General features: G+C 45.6%; 1 protein-coding gene across 1 annotated transcript; it reads right to left on the reverse strand.

Moving 5' to 3' along the window:
- Positions 1-503: 503 nt before the first annotated feature.
- cs (citrate synthase) lies at positions 504-19,914 on the reverse strand. Its single transcript, XM_036533153.1, has 11 exons — positions 19,733-19,914; positions 14,163-14,210; positions 13,703-13,810; positions 12,314-12,379; positions 10,734-10,865; positions 8,442-8,630; positions 6,749-6,948; positions 5,401-5,530; positions 5,134-5,235; positions 4,399-4,608; positions 504-3,176 (listed from the first exon to the last, which is right to left on the reverse strand). The coding sequence occupies exons 1-11, from the start codon at positions 19,781-19,783 to the stop codon at positions 3,006-3,008; spliced, it is 1,407 nt and encodes a 468-aa protein (XP_036389046.1). The 5' UTR covers positions 19,784-19,914; the 3' UTR covers positions 504-3,005.
- Between the last annotated feature and the right edge of the window lie 393 nt (positions 19,915-20,307).

The following is a 20,307-nucleotide window of genomic DNA, read 5'->3' on the forward strand; positions in this document are numbered from 1 at the left end:
ACACACAAACACGCAAGACAGCTGATGGACAAGGACCATTTCAGTGAGGGTATTAATAGGATAAAAGACTCCTGGAATTTGTCCTCCTTGCTCAAACATATGTAACATGTATTTTCACACTTACAAATGTAGTGCGGCACAAATACCTGGGTGTCAGTAACAGCATACGCAGGCACAAAAATATCCAGGAAGCCAAACAGAATACAGTGTGCTGCGGAAACAATACGGCTTTCAAAACAAGCCTGCCATTTAATCCTAAATTATCACTACGTCAAAACAGACTTTCGGCCGTTGAGAGACTCTGCCGCCATGTGGTCCACCCTGTAAAATGACACCAGGCGAGTGTGTTTTTATTAAGTGGCAAAGAAAAACACCACACTACACCCAGGAACAGTGATTGTTAATAAAAACATTTATTGGTTTTCCTTTTTTTTTTTTGTTTGAATTTTCCATTTTTGTTCTCCTATGCACTGCCCACTCCCGACATCCTCCCTACCCAATCCCGTCCCCCCTTACACTCCCCCCCCCCCCCCTCATGATTCCGACTCCAGCACCTCCTCCAGACCCTCCCCTTTATCGATCAGAATAACCTGAGGCGTGCCGCTGTGAACGGATCAAAGCCACACAGAGAGAGAGACCGGATAGTCGTACACAGAAGCAACACACGCAGCAAGTGCAACTAGCGGGACGAAACTGAGCCTGAAGAGAGAAGATTTGATGGCAACGAACCCGACAAGACTGGGTGAGCACTCTAGAGATGGTGGCCTGGCAGTGCCAAACAGAACGGAGTGTCTTAGCGCCTGCCCGGAGACAGGTAAAGCGGCACTGGGCCTTCCCCTCCCCTCAGACTTGAGAGCAACCTTAAAACCAGAGCGGATCCCGTATCGGCCTAGCCAGGAGGACACAACTCCTCTACTGGACAAAGCAGTGTTATTTACAAGAAAGCAGATTTAAACAGAACGCATTTACTCTAAATTAAGCATCGCAAATTAATAATTAGGACGTATGAGGACAGTCACCCTACTCAAGAAGATTTTTCTTTTCTCGTTAAGTCTTCCAACTGGTGTCAGCTTTAGTGACAAGGTGTTAAAGCACTAAATGACATCAAAAACAGTACCACCGCCAAAATGAGCCACCCGAAAAAAGATTGACAACAATTTAATACAAGACATGTATATTACACACCAAACCAAGTCATCTAAGGGGAAACTAATTCAAACAAGGGTTGGCCATCGCCAAGGACTTAGGGATCAAAACTAGCAAGTGCTCATTTAGGAGTAGCAGATCTCTGAAGTGCTCCGATATGGTACAAATTTACACACACCATTTAAACACTAGAATAAAACTGGTTTCAAACACACAAGCACGTCCTCCTGGATTGCTCATTAAAAATGTTTCACGGTTGCTCTCAAGTATAGTCCTAAAGAAAGAAATTTGAAGATGAAGAAAACGGGGGAAAAAAAACAAAAACTAAATTTACCCTCTGCGTCACACAAAACGAGTAAGCCAGTGGCAATTTACACCCTTTCATTCACCAGCTATAATTTAAATTAGTCCTTTCCATCACTCCCTTGCATCTACTTACCAAATACAGCTTCCCCAAAGAAAAAAAAAAAAAAAAACACACAGCTTCAAATAATACAATACCATCACCTGGAGGTTATTCTGATTGTAAAGGTGCCAGAGAGTTGTGTTGACTGGCGAAAGACATGGAGGTGGTTCACTGAAGTCAGACAGTGGCGTGAGGACTATTGATTTAAAGGGGCAGTACCCTTTTAACTGACCTATAGACAAACTCAGCCTGATCTGTGGTCTAATGGGAGTCTGGCAATATACAGAAAGGACCTTCCCTTTATGGAGTGTTCTTACAGGGAGCTCAGAGTGGGCCGATCACATTGAAGCTGGGGCAAAATGCATAGGAAGCTTTAATGCTTTTCAGGAGAAAGGATTCATTTGTTTTCTTGTTCGATTTGGCAAGACATTCAGACACTATCTAGGCGTTATTAAACCCCAGTAGCACCATTTGGAAAATCGGAACACTAGGATTAGTTTGCTGCTACTACGGCTCAGTCACATTCTCTATGAGAGCGTGTATGAGAATAAGGAGGGACGATTTACATTCTTGTAGTTTCCATGGATGTGTGGAGCAGAATTTAGGGAACAAGGCTCGTATGCACAAGGTCGCAAGGTAAAATGAGCAAGGTACTTACACTGCTGAACATGTCCTGAAGCAATTAAGAATAAGCTAATAATATGCGAAATTTAAGCATGCAAGTGGCCCCAGGCGAGGGCATTTGCCAAGCAAATAAATAACAAAATGAAGCTGCTTCCTTGTGAAGTGTCAGTCTCCGAGCTACACATTTCCCATCATTCCCTGTTTCCTCTCCCTCACTATTTGCCCGAGCTTCAACAGGAAAGGCCACTTTACGCCCAGTGATTCTAAACACAGCTGGGCGTCTGAATGCTTCCACACCGCGGTGCTGCGGCAGACATCGTGCCCGTGTCTTCAGTCAGTTAGGTAATGATGCAAATAAGCACACGCTGTCAGATCAGCACTGCTGTGGAAGGCCAGACGGTCCAGCACTGGCCAGCACAGGGAAGAGCTCCACCGTGAGGCCACCGACTCTATGGAAACCCAGGATTAAGTGTTTTACAGATGCTTGACTTCAAACCAAAAGGTGCACTTTTTTTTAATGGGGAAATGATTACTAAAAGTCATCAGCTCTATGCGGGTATTGAAAAAGGGGACAAGTGCAGTGGGTCTGTGCATATTATAATCCTTCCCTCCCTTCCGGAAAAATCTGGAGCTTTTGTGCCGAAACTTTTGACGTATACCACTTTTTTCTTTTGTGAACCTAATGCAGTCTAATGTAAAGGCCCTTTTTCCTTCCAAACAACTTTAAAAGCGTACTGTCTCTTTGAATCCCCCCCCTTCTCAGGGGTAGCTCTGCACCTCCTTCCTCTTACCCTCGTCTTCCTTCCCTCCTCTAGCCCCGCCCGCACCTTTAACCCGACTTTGCCCCCACTAGAGCCATCAGCCCGTCCGTGCTCATGGACTTGGGGCGCTCCAGGGGGAAGCCCAGGGCCCGACTCCACACCAGCTGGGCCAGAACACCCAGGGCCCGGGACACGCCGAACAGCACTGTGTAGTAGTTCATCTCCGTCATGCCGTAGTACTGCGGGGAAAGAGAGGGGGACAGCCGAGTTACTCCTGCAGCTCACAAGAGGCCATCAATACAAGAAAAGCACAGCGAACGTGGCGAATTTTACACTAAGCTATAACCGCTACCTTCAGTCGGAATTCATTTTAATTAGCTCATTGTCAAAGTCCAAACTGAGCCGTTTCAGCAATTTAACATGTGCTGCATATTGTAATAAAACGTGAAATTAGTCTGCGGAACTTGAAATTAAACCCATAAAAATGTTTGACTGGGCATACCAAATGCACAAAATGAATAAATAAATAGCCTGAACCCTAGATAGATATGCAGCGTTCGATGGAAAGTGCATTTGCTGCTGAAAATGACCATAACCCCCCCCCCGCACACAGTGCAGTAGCAGGATTCATCTTCATCTTGAATGACATGCATCTGTGTGCAACCCCATGCAATCGACTGCAAAGTGCCAAGATCCATTTCATTTTAATTTTCTTTTGCACATTCCTAAGCGGAGCATTATATTTCACGTTCCCTTCCTACCATTATTAATGACTATCCTTCAGCATGCAAGTATGGCATGCTTTTTTATCAACCACTACCTTCACTAAATACAGATGTACTGATCTGATGCATTAATCTTTTTATTCCTGCGAGCTCCTTCTTGTCTCCTTTGACATAAATTTCATGTGGTACTTCACATACATAAACTCCGGTTAGAGCTGCATTAACTTCAGTCAAAATGAAATTTGTGTGGTGTGGACTCCTCTGTTAATAAAACAATAAATACTTTGATTTCTAGCATTTGTAGTAGGATTATGGTTCTATTCCAGGTTTAGAAACGTGGTTTCTACATTTACAGTTATCTACACTGATTCAAATCAGGTAAGCTACAATTACAGGTTGTGTAAGGATACAGAAAGTAACCTGTAGTATATTAGGAAGTGAAAAAGTAAAGGAAATGGAAAAATCTTAGAAAGCCTGGAGTTGATATGCTCATTTACAAATGCTGGCTTAGCATGTCCAACCAATCATTTTCTCCACACAAATTTGCTCATGAACCATGCCAACTTTTACTACTCGATTACATAATAAATGATGCTTAAAACAGCATGAAAGAATAAGTAAATGAATTCTGGCATAGTGCCTTCAGCGAGTCCAGTTTTCACACCCCCCAGCTGAACCGAGCTCAGCTCATCTGGAGCGGACCCTTTGTGCCTGGACCGGGTCAAACGGAGCCCACCTGCAGCAGGACCCCGCTGTGGGCGTCCACGTTGGGCCAGGGGTTCTTGGCCTTGCCCTGCTCCAGCAACACGTTGGGGACGATCTTGTAGAGCTGGGCCACCAGCTTGAACATGGGGTCGTCGGGCAGGTGCTTGAGGGCGAATTCGCGCTGGCAGGTGTATCGGGGGTCTGTCTTCCTCAGGACGGCGTGCCCGTAGCCCGGCACCACCTGGAGGGGACGGGAAAGGGCGAGGGCTGAGACAGCGCAGCACTCCTCCGTCTCCTACCATCAGCTTAAATCAACTCAACTTTACCTTCTCTGAATACTACACCCCATTCTGCCTGTCTGATGATGAAGCCCTTCTTAAATCTCAGAGCCTGAATGGTACTTCTCCTCAGTCAAAGCATTCAAAAACTCGCTCCTTAGAAAGGTGTAGACTGGTGGCAATTTAAATATACTCACTCTGTCTTTTAGTTCTTTCATTAAGCAGTATATTCTGCCAAAACAGTGGACTTCTAACTATTAAGGTAATATATTAGTATATTACTTTAATGTATTAAGAAATTATAATTTGGAACTAGGAGTTTATTTCATTGCTTATTTCAAATAATTCTTAACTTGCTGGAGTCCATCTAAATATACAGTAATGAAACAGGGGGTTTCAAATACTTCAGCGTTGTTGAAAAACGATCCCACTTCCAATGGCAAACGGCCCATCACAGCCAATCAGGTGCCAAGCGCTGCTCCACTCACCCTTCCAGACTTGAGCGTGTTCCAGATGTAGTCTCTCAGCTTCTCGTCGGACACCTCTCCGCCCAGCTCCTTCTGCAGAGCAGTCAGCCACACCAGCACCTCCTGCAGGACGCAAAGGGAAATGCGGGTGTTCGGAATCACTTCTGCACCAGCACTGGCAGCGCTTGGGTGGGGGGGGGACGCGTATTGCCGATTCGGCTATGTCACAGGAGCTGTCAGTCAGTCACGTGGGGACACAGAGAGGGAGAGAGGCGGGGGGGCAGGGACCTGGTTGGCGAGTCCGTGCAGGGGTCCAGCCAGCCCGTTCATGGCCGCGCTGAATGACAGGTAGGGGTCGGAGAGCGCGCTCCCCACGAGGTGGCTGGTGTGGGCGCTGACGTTCCCGCCCTCGTGGTCACTGCGGCGGGACAGAAACAGGAACAGGGTGTCATTCTCTGTGCTGCTCGTTTGTGGGAAGCCTCATTTCCCTGTTCATGGAGAACCGCTGGCCTCCAAAAAACATGCGCATATGTGCCAAGACAAACTCATACACAAGGGAAACAAATGTAACTGCAATTAAACAAGGCCTTCAGAAAGAGTTATGGTGAAAAAGCTGAGGAACAACTAGTGGCAGAGGAAAGCTGGGGAAAGGAAAACAATGAAAGATTAAAAAAAAAATTAAATGAGACACCGGTGGTCTGTTTAAATACATAGGTAATGTGAAACAACAGATGTTACCTGTCGTAAAGACAGATAATCGGATGCTTTGTAATTTCACACGATTACTATAAAAATGATCTTTCCCTGCTCTTCACAATATCACCACTAGAGAGCAGAGCACATTAGCAGAAATACAGCCGCTTAAACAAGTCGCTGAAAAAAGCACTGTGCCAAAGGGCATCCCCTGGGTCCCTGCACACTCACTCGAGAGGGCCCAGCTCAGGGAGGATAGAAGCCATTAGCTCTGAAACACACCACAGCCTCTGTCAACACAATTACTTAAAAAGAACAAGATTTATGTCTGTGATTTAAAACCAGAGATTAAATCTAATTTTAGATAATTAAATTCTAATTTAAATATGAATAAAAGGCCATGCAAGGCTGCAGCATTAAAGATGACTTAAAAACTAATTTATGCATTAGTGCTTTGCTCCAAGATTAAAATATTACTGCTCACCTTTCTAACGTTTACACATACCATTAATTCCCTGTTTCTTTTACAGAACACCCGTTAACACGAATCCCATGCTAAAGCCTACACTAAAGTTTATATTCTTCGCAAAATCTTGTCATGGTAGCTGTGTGAAAAGCACTACCTCCACCATCCTCCTCACACAGAAGTGAAACTGCAGCTCAGAGGCCTCAGCATCTAATGTGTGCGACTCCAATCTACTGGAAGACGCCGTTCATTTCTACCTTTACGATAACTGTGGCCATGAAAGACATACTGTGTCTGTCCGGTACAGAGTATGCAGAGTCCTGAGCTACACAGCAGAGTGACCTCAGTAATCCTAATGCTGCGAGAGCATTACAGTGACCACCATGGCAGGGTACCGTAGCGAGGCCCTGAGCTGCGGTGTATCCTGCTGAGCTCTCATTTCTGTTCGGCAGGCGTGGCGGCGGCGGCGGGCCCCACCTGTGGATGGTGAGGTAGAGCCGCATGAGCTCGGTGAACTGCGGGTCGCTGTAGCCCAGCATGTTGGTGAAGTTGTGGGACCAGTCCAGGCTGGAGTCGATGGCGCCGATGCTGCTCCCCTCACGGTACAGGTTGCGGTAGATCTTGGCGGCCACGCACGGCAGCTTGGCGATCAGGTCCATGGAGTCCTCGTAGATGAACTGGGACAGGGAGGGAGGGGGGGGTCACAGGCGGAGCGGACGGCGACGGACACGCGCCGACTGCGTTCAGCCACGATAAAGGGAAACGCTTCTCTGAAGTGATTTCACACATTGTGATTGTGAAACAGTGGTCTGACCGGAGTTAGCTCATTCGGGCCAATTGGTTCATGTTCGGCTTCAGTCCCAAATGTGCAACCGTCCCTGTAATCTTCAAAATGCATTAAACATGTGATGGTCGAATTTGGATAAACAGAATGATTTATGCACTGAGTAAAGCAAAAATATAGAAATCATGAATTATGCTGTAAAATATTCATCTGTTATGCGACCACATACCACCCTTTGAGGACTGCGTTTCAGACAAGCACCCGAAGACCAAACGAATGAAACTAAGGATTTTCACAAATCATACTGACTGAATCATATCTACCACTGCCCTCTAAGGAAAGCCTAGTTTTATTTGAGCACTTCCTTTTGAAGGAAAGAAGAACAGAGAACATGGCTGTTATAAAACTAAGCTTCAACCTTAGGCAACTTTCTTCAGAGATCTCAAACCAACCTTGAAACTCCTCAGGTCTACCTAGTTTCCTCAACAGCATCCTTGAAAACACAAGAGCCAAGAATTGACACAGGGCTGTAACAAATTTCGTGGTCTTTTTGTATTCTAGTGGTGAAATAAAGGCACAAGTAGACACTGGGTAACCAATCAGACGTGTATCAGGTCACTTTATAATGAGACGTTTCTCTACCCAGGACAGAAATAACACAACATGCAGAGGGATGTATTACAGGACTTCACACTTCATTCGAAGATAACGCTGTAATTGCCACTGCTCTAGTATGCTGTAAGGAAGTCTTCACCTTGCCTGCTTGATTTAAAATGCTTTTCAATATCAGCTGTGCTAAATCAAACACGCCACTTCCCTTTTCATTTGCACCAATTATACCCTCCTTAAGATCCACCTATTAGGATCTGACAGTTTGATTTATGTTTCGTCACTTATCCCAAATGGCCACAGCTGCATTGGTTGGCTGTCTGGATGCCACAGGTACTTAATCATGGCCACTGCTTAGAGATGCTAAAGGGTGAAGTGAGACAGGATATTTATGTGAAAGATTTACTTTAAAAGCAAACCCAAACCTCTTCAGCTGTGGCACTTAAACATGATTTCTGGTGATTTTCCCCTGTACGCAAATATATGTAATTATTTTTGATGAATAAAACTACTACTACTACTAAGCAGCATTGTTCACATAAGCTTTGTTAATCTAGGTATACCTGTGCTGATGACGCACCACTCAGAATGTCGTCACACACTCTGTGCGTGACCGTGGGACACACCCTCCAGCCGCAGCCCAATGAATTATTGTGAAATAAAATTTCTGAACGACTAGCTGTACCAAAATTAGAACTCCTTCCCACTCTCTGTGACTAACGCTTCCACCTTGAAGGCCGGCCTCCGGGCCATGCCGGGGCACGCCCGCGCGCTCACCTCCCAGTACTTGACCTTGCTGACACCCTCGGAGTAGGCCCAGGCGAAGCTGCTCTCGCTGTTGAGGGCGGTGATGGCGGCGCTGAACTGGGACATGGGGTGCAGGTTGGTGGGGAAGTTGTCCAGCATGGTGACCACGTGGGAGGGGAGGGCCGCCCGCTTGGCCCACTCCTTGGACACCCAGTTGACCTGAGGAGGAGGAGACAAACGCAGGGTTAGCCAAGGCTGGGTGAAAAGGATGAGTAAGCTGGCAATGCTACTTCAGGGCAGCACTGAAAACTCATGCGACAAAGGTCATGTGACCCTCAGTGGGCCGCTATAAACTATGCTTGACGTGTACAGTGACACGTTTTCAGAACTGCGTCTTGCCTTTCTCTTCATCTCTGCCAGACCTTATATAGCACTTGTATTTTGGTACTCTGCAATAACATCCATAACCTGAGGTACAGGCATTTCAAAGCTCTCAGTACAGTTCACAGGGTTTTCATACACTGTAACAGCAGTATTGAGAGTCAAATCCAATCTCTAAACGCAGTGGAAATATCAGTCACCGCGAGTGGAACATTCTATCTATTGACAAGGCTTCAACACTAAATACACGTTAAGCAGAGTAAATCCTCCTTAGTCATATATCTACACTCAATACCATTATTTATTTCGTTACGGGATTACACGGCAAACAGTCATTAATGAGTAAGCATGTGCATCCTCCACAACACATGAACAATGCTGGATGCCCTCCAGGCCAGCCAGGAACATGATAAATCCAGTAAGAAGATAAATCAGATGGGGCTAAGCTAGGATCTTATCTGGAGATGTCTCAGCAGCTAGTACAGCAGCGTAATGCAGCCTGGATCACACAATACGCTGGGCCGCGAAAACCTTTCATAAATGTGTAAACGCTAAACGTCAGTGTGGCCTTCAGCCCGGTTCACACGTGTGCTGCTGCCAAAGTATAGCCAAACATGGCAGCTCAGCACGGCCATCTCGTTACTCATTCTCTACCCTGGACAGGCCGGTTTCTTTAGACCTTAAACCAAATAGGGCTGAAGCTGAGAGGAATACAGAAATGAGAAAAGAGGCTGACGTACAAAAGGCAATACTGTTATTCAAATCATAAAACCAACCGCTCTACCAAGCTTGCAGCACCATGCCTTCACCTGTTGCAGATGTGGCCTTCGGTAATTTGACGGCGGTGATAAGTATAAGATAATTTTGTCAATTTTTCCACGCGCCTTATTTTAACTCATCCCAGGCCGTTGCTGGGGTTATTGCTACAGGCACAACTTTGTCACACCCGAAGAGGTGGTCGCAGGTCCCATGAAAATGGATAATTATGAATACAGGCATAACAAAGGGATTAGCCTGTTTCTTTTCATATGCAGAACAGCTGCAAGCAAAAAGCCTTTAGTGCGGAAATTCAATTATGATGTCTGTTAGACAGCTGCTAGCCAAGCCAGTTGCCAATTGTGCGTGTCAGCATTAACGTCCACTTCCAGCAAACCCCAGCAGGCTAGGCTACATTTAAACTTAAGCAGTGGAAGCCAGCCTGCACGGCCCCCCAAGGAAAACGCCGAGTCACTTCTGTCAAACTCTCAGAACAGAAGCCCCCATTTAAGTATTGATTCAATTTCCCTCCAGTCCCTCATAACGACACTTAAACCATTACAGATCCTTAACCAATGCAGCCTTCAATTTCTATTCTGACGCCTTAAGAAATGCATTATGTGCATATATCCCTGACTTACTGAATTACTGTGTACATTTATTTTGATTTATTGCTGATTGCCTGCATCCTGTCTGATATTCATTACAAAAAAAAAAAAAATGCACAGTTCAGGGATTGGAACTACTTATGTGTCCTCTCAGCGTCTTTTTGCCACCAAGTGCTTCAACAAAGGTACGGTCTTTACTTTAGGGGAGTCATTTAATCAATCAGTGAATGAGTGAGAGTATGTTGTCTAGGGCTACTAGTTATTAGTAAATTGTTTACACTGCAACCCTAATGATAATGGTCCCATTAAAATGTACTATTAATAATATACACATCCTCTGAAATTCATCCCAAAGGTTTAAAGTATATATTAGGGATTAAAATATATATTAAACTGTATAAGTAGTCTTGTGAAAGCTAAAGGTGACAAATGAAATCTTTCTGCAATGGCATTAGTTTATGGTTATAATATGGTGGGGAAAATGCTAACACTAAGGAGTGTTAGACTTCTGGAAAAGCATCTGAAACCACACCAGTGCTCTCGAGGAACCTGTCCTGTGGATGGAGTCCTCTCTCACCTGCTCCTCTGTGGGGATCTGTCCAGTGACCAGGAGCCAAAAGAGGCCCTCGGGTAGCGGCTCCTGACCTCCGGCAGCCTTGGGCAACAGCTGCTGGCATTCCGGAATGCTGTACCCACGGAAACGGATTCCCTGGAGACAGAGAGAGGGCAAACAACAAGAGTTAAATAATCACCGATAAACCACTGTTTCGGAAGGGGGAGGATCGATGATGTAACAAGTTAAAATGGAGTTGGGGGGGGGGAAAAAAGCTCAACTCAAGTGGTTCTGTACATGGAGTCCCTTCTCAAAAGCTTTCTGGGTGCCTGGGCGGTGCTTTAAGCAAAAGCAGCATAACACTATCTGTGATTTCTCCAAATACAAACAATGTGAGTTAAAGTAGCCTGATTAGTCACTCCACAGGTATGTCCTTGTCACTTGAATATTTCTACTTTTGGTGACCTTCTCTCCCAATCCCCTGCCAACCTCCAAGGTCACTTAGCTAAATATGGTAGCATAACCAGAACACATGGGAAGCCACTGCCGGCAGGCCAATGACCTCCAACACACTGGTCTTATGATTTGTCGTCATCTGAGCTGATTGTTAGTTTAGGAAAAACACTTTCAGTTATGTATGAGGAAAAAAAAAATGATATATAATATATATATAAATATAAAGTTCTTTTTCAACTTCTTTAATTCGTGACTTGGGGTTGTACACCAGAGGAAAACACACTGAAAATCTTAGAATGGACTTGAATGGCCAAAGCTCACGTGACCATTACAGTCTGTCATGTCTGCAAGGCAGTAAAACTACAGGGCCAGTCATAAACAGACTGCCTTTAATGTACCCTGCCTTACTTACTGCTTACATTACCTCAACAGGCCAGACCATCAAGACCCTTTTCCCCCCCACACCATCGGCAAAACTCATAACTTCCAAGTAGGGTGCATTCAAGGGCAACTCACTTGCTCTTGCTTGCTTGAACAGAAGTATTTCTATTAGAGGTACTACAGCCCTCAAAACGGAAAACCGTGTGACAATTCCGATGGAAGATTTACCAGCTTCCTAAATTCTAAAGAGAAATTATTTCTGAATGCATGCTTTTTTTAGCTTTCCTCTTCCTCCTCTTAAGCATCTTTTTTCCACCCATTGCACAAAGACTCGCCTCACTGCAGCAACCTGTCCAGCCATGCAGGAGTGCTAAAGCGTGACGAATGCAATCCTCCAATACAGGCGCAGGAAGCCAGCTAGTGTTTTTCCAGCTAACGATCCCACGGTGCACCACAGTGACATGGGGACCAACTGCAGGATCGTGCTTCTCTACTGACATCAGGCAGGTGTCTGACAACTTGCTGTGGGCAGATGGAAGAAATCCTGGCGACACCCACCCCTGTCCCAGAGTAACGAGGCCAATCTGTTCTGCAACAGCAGGCTTCTGGTTATTGTCCAATAATGAGGTTGGGATTGAACCCCAGCCATAGGGCCCAGCCTAGAGTTGAGACCAGTGCCTTCCTGTCTGAGCAGAGCCTTTCTGTACAGGTACTGTAACTGACACACAGCTAAACTTGAGTAACAGTAAAGCGGCTGGAAGACTCACCTCGTCTGGGTCCAGCACAGAAGTCTCGTAGACCAGACCCTTCATTCCCCTCATGCCTCCATATACCTGCAAAACACACACACACACACACACACAAAACAGAGCTCAGTCCACACTCCAGGCCAGCATGTGCTCATGCATGGTCATATTGTGCTACACAATCTGCACAGCACACATCACACATTACACCACACCTTTGGCTGAAACTCCTAAAAGGAGCACAGCCTTTGGCGATCAGGGAAACGGAACATACTGGGCCTGACAGTCATTCCGAGTCACTCAGAAATACAGGTGGGGCGCGCTTCAAAATCCTGTACAATCAGCCACCAGACCAAGGACATGAAAGAAAGGGCAGAGTATCACACTCCTCTGGAACAGGGGCCATCTTGCGTGGTGTGTTGCACATGCGCTATTAATAGACAAATGACATACTGCCACTAGCAGTAGCACTCAAAGCCAGAGTGCTGGATATGGAATTTAATGAAAGGGGGAAAAAAAAAAATCATATTTTAAATTGTTAGCCGGTACCAGTATTAATTCAACAGCTTAAACTGAAATTTATTTTACAGTAGTATACTATAAACTGATAGAACTTTGACTTACAGTCCAGAGCACCACAGTGGCCCATAATTCTTTGAACGTGATAACGGTTATGAATATATGATGACAATTAGGACTTAGAGATACACCATGAGAATACTGGGCAAAACTTGATCCCACTAGTAAGCTGACTAATTCACCAAATGCCACAAATTAGCTGGTAAATAATCAAGCAACAGCCCTGGGTCAAATGCTTCTCACCTCACAGTCCCACAAGACACTTTTACACAACTTTCTCCTCTTGGCTCTCACACTGTCATAACAACGCTAGGCTAGCGGTTGGCATCTTGTCAATGATCAACTTCTATAGATTAGCCTGCCAGAAAGGATGTGGGTGTGTGCAGGAGAGCTGCTGTCACCACATGGGGCAACAGCCTTGGTGAGTCAGCAGAAAGCCTGCTCTGTTTAAAGCCTAAAGCACTAAAGGGATCATTCTGACCTCCTGGCCTTTGAACTCTGACCTCTAGATGTGCTCTATGGGAGAAAAGACTGCAGGCAACAGAACTTGCTGGGCCAGCTCTTCAGCACCAATATGGCTTTACACAACCATGGTAAACATACCACCATTTTCATACATCCATCACGTAGGCCAGGTACTGACATTTTTCGAATTGGTTAACATTGCTGTGGTCATTCATGACCAGATATAGCTACTGTATATGAAGTGAGTTATGACCCTTTTACAGCTAAGTGCGGTTTTCAAGAACCCAGGTTTACTCCACACAGCAGGTGGCCCGGGTTATTACATAGCGGCTTCTACCAGCAAGTCCATTTATAAAAGTGTCTTACCATGTCTACAGTAATCTGGCCGATGTTGGTTTTGCCATACTGCGTTTTGAAGTTCTTGATCCTGGTCTGTTCTTTGGGGATGAGGTCTGCGAGAACATCCTTCAGGTTCTGCAACAGATCAGATGCAAAAGGGTCACATCTCTTCTGAAAAACTCCACTTTCGTACAGCCATTATCAATTTAAAAATAAGTGTATTTTGTCTGAGAAAGGCCGTGAAAGGCAGTACTGTTAAACGGTTCACACCGTGCAAGTGTTTACACTATGTAAATCAATCATTTGGCTATGCAAAAAGAAACTATTTATAGCATGAGGAGGGACATGAAACTGCAGTGACAATACACTGCTAATATAAACCAATAGCATACGTGAAAAATGTTGTACAACGTGTGTAAATTATGATGTGACCGCGTGCACCGTACATGCAATCATGTGACAGGCGTGTGCAGTTGCACGTACTCACCGTCGATGTGCTGGCGTGTCGAGCAGCCACAAGGACACAGGCTGCATTCTGCAAAAAGACCAGGCAAACAAGGTCACGACCCGTGCGCAGCGGGAGCAGAGAAGGCGGAGCGGGTCTGACAAGCTTTCAGGTGAAGAGGCTGTCGAGAGCAGAGCCGCAGGTGGGAACAAGACTGAGCCTCTCCCGACGCCCCCAGGCCTGACCCCAGAACAGCTGCTCGGGGAACAACACACCAAAGCCTTCCGCTTAATAATGAAGGAGACCTGGGGTGTTCCACTTCACATCAGAACAAGGCAGAGAGAATCCGATACGCACAGGACCAGCTCGCTTAGAGGACTTCTATAAATGCCTTCTGCCACCACGCTGATCAGGTGACAGGCTGACTTTTTTGGCCGTTTGCATAATTTTGTGCACCCCACGCATTAAATTTTCCTCCTAAAATGTCATATTGCTTTTGAAATGCAAGTCACATGCATCAAAAGCCTGCCACTGCTTCCACAGGAGACCATTTGTACTGGACTAGCCCTATGAGTCATTGTCCTAACATTGTTGTGAAATCCAATCTCATGTGCCGGCTTTCGGTTATCCATTATGTGATGTCCTGCAACACACACACACACACACACACACACACACACACACACACACACACACACACACACACACACACACACACACACCAAGTATCCATTTATCTCTAAAAATAGCTTAAAGGATTAAGAGCAGTCCCATGGTGACGTCCCTAAAGCGTGCAGATATCTGCAGTTCAGGACAGATCAGCGCTGCGCGTCACCGATGACCAGACACGCTTGTGACTGTGTCGTCACGTCACCGATGCTCATGTCAGAAGCAGAGGGACTGCAGGTGAAGGGAACACGGTCTGCTACCGCCTGGACTTCGGCCTATGAACAGGTGCAAGAGTCCAGGACACAAGATATGAATGAAAACCTGGGGGAGGGGGAACAAAAAAAAACGCGCAAGGCACTTCACTGCAGGGGGACGTGCGTAAACTGGGAATGGGAGATTGAGCGGGATTATCGGGAGGTACGGCGGACTGAGATGGGAGACGGGGAGAGGTGGGCTGGATTACACAAGCGCTGGGACTCTGGCCCGGGATCCTGCAGCAGGCCTCCCGGGGGGCAAAGCGCTGCGTTTCAGCAATGCGGGTCACAGCGTTGTAACGCGACACCGGCTCGGTCACATGGGGTGGGCCCCGGGGGCGGGGGCGGGGACAGCAGAGCGCAGCCATGCCTGATCGCACACCCCGGGAACTCTGGCCACCTGGACAGAGTCCCGCCTCCCGTTCCCGTCAGCCTGGCTTTTATTGGCGGCGGGGCCTGGGATCATTCGACACCGGCAAGGGCAGCAGAGTGCTTCACACCGCTCTCATACCATCCAGCGTATTTGCAGATGTGGGGAGAGGGTTACGTTACCGCTGCAATGTGACAGTGTGAGCCTATGGTTAAAAAAAAAAAACACACAACAGATTGTTCCATTGAAGAAATCTGAAATGTTTACAGCAAACTACAGTGCATTGCATAAACAGACAGGAGGAGATAAGGGTCCATTTTAAATAGGAGCTAAAACTACAAACTCTCAGTTGTGTTGCTGTAGCGGATGAGCAAGTTCTATTTTTGACAGATGCAATGGACGCATCTGCTCTGGTTATTACCCTTTAATATCACTGGTCAGAGATTTCACTTCCTCTTTCCTGCAGACAGCACAGCGTGGGCTGACTCAGCAAACACCTAGAGAGCATGTACCTTGAGAATGGGACTGCTTGTTCACAAAACAATCTCCATCATCCCCACAGAGAACAAGAGGCTGCCTATACAGAGACAGCACATTCTCGCTGCACGTCACAAGATGTCAATACGGTTCAGCTTACCCAAAACGAAACATGTACTTCCCTTCAACCTCTTAACAGTTTGTGCGAAAAAGTGATGAAATGTGTTAAAATGTGATAACATTCCAAGTTTTCACTTGCTTGCCACTTTGATTCTTCTCAAGGACAATGCTGCAAAGCAGAGAATGTCCCCCAGTTAAAAGCAGGCTTGTCCAGTAGAATCTGAACAAGAGAAGTCCATCTCTAACCCATTCTGATTTGCACACAGCTAAAATTAATGACCTGGAGAAGGGCGAGTCCTCATGGAACGCTGCAACACAAGGTCTCTCAGCTGGTGTTCCAAATGTGAGCGATTCTGTGCTGCACGCGGAGAAGCCGAGGAGGCCCACGCTTTGACCAAAGCTCGCCCCTCTTTCTATCTATTAACCTCCATCCAAACAGAGGCTAAACTAAGCTTACAGGACTGTCAGCATGCTGCGGTCTTAAGAACAGGCTTGGCTGCTTTTCAATGGGAAGACTCCAGGCAGGGTCACAGGCCACACTGACAGGCTCTTGACAAAGCAGTGGAGGTCATAGGATCACCAGAAATGGAGAATTAGGCACAGCAGGGGGGATTGAGCAGTGGAGGCTAACCGGGGCAGGCATCCATGCTGACAGCTGAGGCAACTGTGCCAAGCTTGGCAAGAGAGCCTGCCCGCTCACCTCTCAACCATCCCTCCCGTTTAAGCCGGAGATACCTGTCTGTAAAAATCAGACAAGCTGAAGTGCAGGCAGGGTCCCCACCTCGTCCTCATGCGTTCCTTTTGCTAAATGCTCTGCTGTTTATTCACACAGCAAACATCGCTAGGCAGCTGTTGGTTTTCGACCCATTCGAGCAGTGCCGTTTGTTGCTGTCCCACTGTAAACTACTGCAGAAAAAAATGACCTTGAGCTGGAACAAAAAGTCGTAACATTTCCACGGCTCAACATTTTCAATTTCATACAGGAGCGCAATAATGACAGCCAGCTCCACATTCCTGATTGCCCTATGATCCATGAGTATCTAGATTACAACCTTATCATACCCATGCCATTCTTTCAGAAAGCTGGCTGATAAGGCCTCCCTTATCTCCAGCCTACTGAAGAACTACAGGAGCTGAACGTCAGGTAACTCGCTTCGTATAAAGATCAGCAACAACACCTGCACATAACATCGGAAATGCGCCGAGAGGCTGGGGGAAGAGCTTGACCAAAGTTCAGCTGAATTACCTGAAAGCAAAAGAACGACAACGACATCAACCTGCAAAGTCGGAGCAGCCTGCAAAGGGGTCACGAGAGCAGGGCAGTGGGTCGACTCCCTTGTAGGTCGCAACCTTGTGGAAAGGTTTAGCTACCAACATCCTTGGGAACAAAAAATATCCCTGACCTTGTGGGGGCAGGAGAAGAGCCGACGGACAGCTTGAGCTTTGTCCAAAAAGAGCATTACCAAATTAAAAGCACCACACCCGCTCTTTCGCAAGGGTGCACCGGGAGCCAACTTTATCACAGGGAAATAAATCATCAGGGATTGCTAGGTTTTTCATTTTGGATGAAATATCATGCACCATTGATTTGCAGTACTTCTGTAGTGAATCAGCCAACAGACTACCATGCCAAAATTGGGCGCCTTCACAGTGACACTTACAACAAAGCATTTGCCAAGAACGATTACTAAGAACCATTCATTTAAAAGCATGCCTTTAAGAAATACTTGTGAATCACACATTGCTTTAAGCAACTAGTCACCCAGCCAATACATTCTTTGTTCATACTTATACCACACCACAGAGCTTACTTTGCATATGCCAGCACAACCCCCTTTTTCCTCAGATGATTTCAAAGCCAACAAATCTAAGATTTGTTTCTGTTGTTGCAGCTAAACACGCCGTCTCCATCCAATAGAGCGAGAGGTCGTCTGTTTGACCTTTTCAGAACCTTGACAGGAAACGGTGACAGACAGTGCATCCATCGTATTTATCAGTGAAACACTTCCATGTCCTCTAGAGATCTGACCTCTGGTGCAGAGATCTTCAAAGATACCACACTTTCACAATGGAAAAGCACTGAAGCATATAACCTCTTGAAAAAAAAATCTTTAAAAAAAACCTCTGCACATACTGAAAATCCCTGTATACTGAAAAGGAGAAAAAGGTTTGAAGCGTCATTTAAAGTGATTAATAAAAAACTAGACAGACACTGCTCAGAGTTGCAGAAAGTCACATATGCCTCCTTAACATACTTTTAGGAAAAATTAAGCACTAGTAGCAACTTAATTTTGAGTACAAACACAAAGATAACCTAACAAGAAAATGTCAACTGATCCGACTGCACTCACGCTTGCTAACGACAGTAAATAGCTAGGTGGCTGAGTATGATTGGTAGCCGTCCAACTATCATTTCTATAAACTCATGGTCCCATTCCGACTTCTTCGTTTCAAGGTCAAAATTAATCCGTAACGTTAAGCATCACAGAAGATGACTGTAACCTTTACCGTCTGTGATGCACTCATTGTTTCGTGTAGTTTGTCAAAAGGAAAGTTTGGGAACCTAACTAGCTTCCACTCAGGCCAGCTAAACTAAGACATCAAATTTTAAAATAAAACAAAAAGCATTAGCTGTCCAGTAAATATTTCATAACAATTATTTCTCAGGTTCACATGTTAAAGTGCGGTTGGGTTACATAACATGCATAGATTGAGCATGTCTTTAAAAATCAATGATCTAAGCAGTGATCTAGCGTGCTAACAGGAGTAACAAGATGTCTAGCTTCTTAGTTAATCCAGTTAGCCTGCCAGCCTGCGAGCTACCTAGCCAGTTTTTCATTTGCTACACACAGGCCATTAGCTCCTTACAGTGACCCTGGGTAGCCATTCTATGCAAGTTAGCCAGCTACATGTAGCAAGTTATATAGCAAGCAACTGCAGCATTCATACATGCCTGTAGATTCAACGGATTGATGGAATTCCAATATCCAACACGACCAGGACAAACACCAAACTAGCTAGCCCGGCTTGGGTGTCTGTGACCACTAGCCAGAAGACTGGTTGTTTGAACGTCCTGGTGGCTATATTACCGACATGTTTCACAGATTAGCAGGACAGCTAGGCACCAGAACTAATAGCACAGAACACAGAACGTCAACAGTAGCCGAATTCAGAGACTACAGCTTTCATCAAGAAGTAGTTCTAGGCCGTTACACAGTTTGACTACATTCAAGAAGTTGCCTGGCTAGTCTACCTGGTAAAAATCTTAACTATTTCCATCTTTACAAATAAGACATCCTGGTACATAACCATACTGCTCAACTAAGGACAACCTTTTTTGTCTGCATGTGTGGGAACATGATGTGACTTTATTAGCCTACCGGCTAGCAGCTAAGCTAGCTACCGAGACACTTATCCAGTAAGATATTTATAATCAGTTAGCCAGCCAGCTAATTCGCAAACAAATTAATTACCTAACCGCATAATATCGTCATTTATGTAGCTAGGTAGTCACCTACGCAGGTTTGTGACTAAATAGCTATGGTTATTTGAGCTACTGCAGTAGGACCAGAAGAACGTGAACGCACATTTATGGAGAATGCTGCTAGTCGGCTAACAAGCTCGCCAGTTAGCTAGCTGGCTAACCACGGCGAGCTAAAATTTGCTCACACAACTCTGCGGGAAAACAACGCCGCGAGTGTGCATTCTTTCTCTCTTCTTACCTTTGAATTGAGGAGCCTAGGTGCTAGCCTGCTGACGGACAGAAGGGACATGATGTCGCTGAGAAATATTGTATTTTTCTTTAATTATTAAGCCGCTGCCGGTGCACCGCGGAGCCTGCTGAAGGTGCCCCTCCTGATTCGGTAGAGTGAAGGTTGAAAGAGGGACTCGGGGCCGCAAGAAGACGCAATTTGGATTGGACGGGGCCTAAAAAGGTGGCGACGGCGACGAGGTATATGATTTGACAGTCGAGCTATTCAAAAATATCATTGGATACTGTTGCCCACATATTCTAAAACTATTGGCTAATTCAGGGTCCGACGGATTTAAGCGACAAGATTGTACAGTAGTCCCTCAAACTGCCTGAATAAAAACAGAAAGAATCCATATATAAATAAAAAAATTAAATACTTTTTTGTTTCAAGTTCATATTCTCTGCGCTATAACAGATATTTATTTTAATGTCTTTAAAAATATAGTGATGATTTAATGAGGCGGTCTCGGTACAAATGACAGACCGTACCCTACGAACCAATGTCCCAAATGCATGTATCTCCCATTAATTTTGTTTAGGCTA

The sequence above is a fragment of the Megalops cyprinoides genome, chromosome 7 (assembly GCF_013368585.1).
Source record: "Megalops cyprinoides isolate fMegCyp1 chromosome 7, fMegCyp1.pri, whole genome shotgun sequence".
Lineage (NCBI taxonomy): Eukaryota > Metazoa > Chordata > Actinopteri > Elopiformes > Megalopidae > Megalops > Megalops cyprinoides.

Coding starts and splice junctions, on each gene's coding strand:
- cs (XM_036533153.1), bottom strand. CDS start 19,783: ATGTCCCTTCTGTCCGTCAGCAGGCTAGCACCTAGGCTCCTCAATTCA. Junction 12,380..13,702: donor GCCAGATTACTGTAGACATG/GTAAGACACTTT, acceptor TGTGTTTTGCAG/GTATATGGAGGCATGAGGGG. Junction 6,949..8,441: donor GCAAGGTCAAGTACTGGGAG/GTGAGCGCGCGG, acceptor TCCCTGTCCCAG/TTCATCTACGAGGACTCCAT.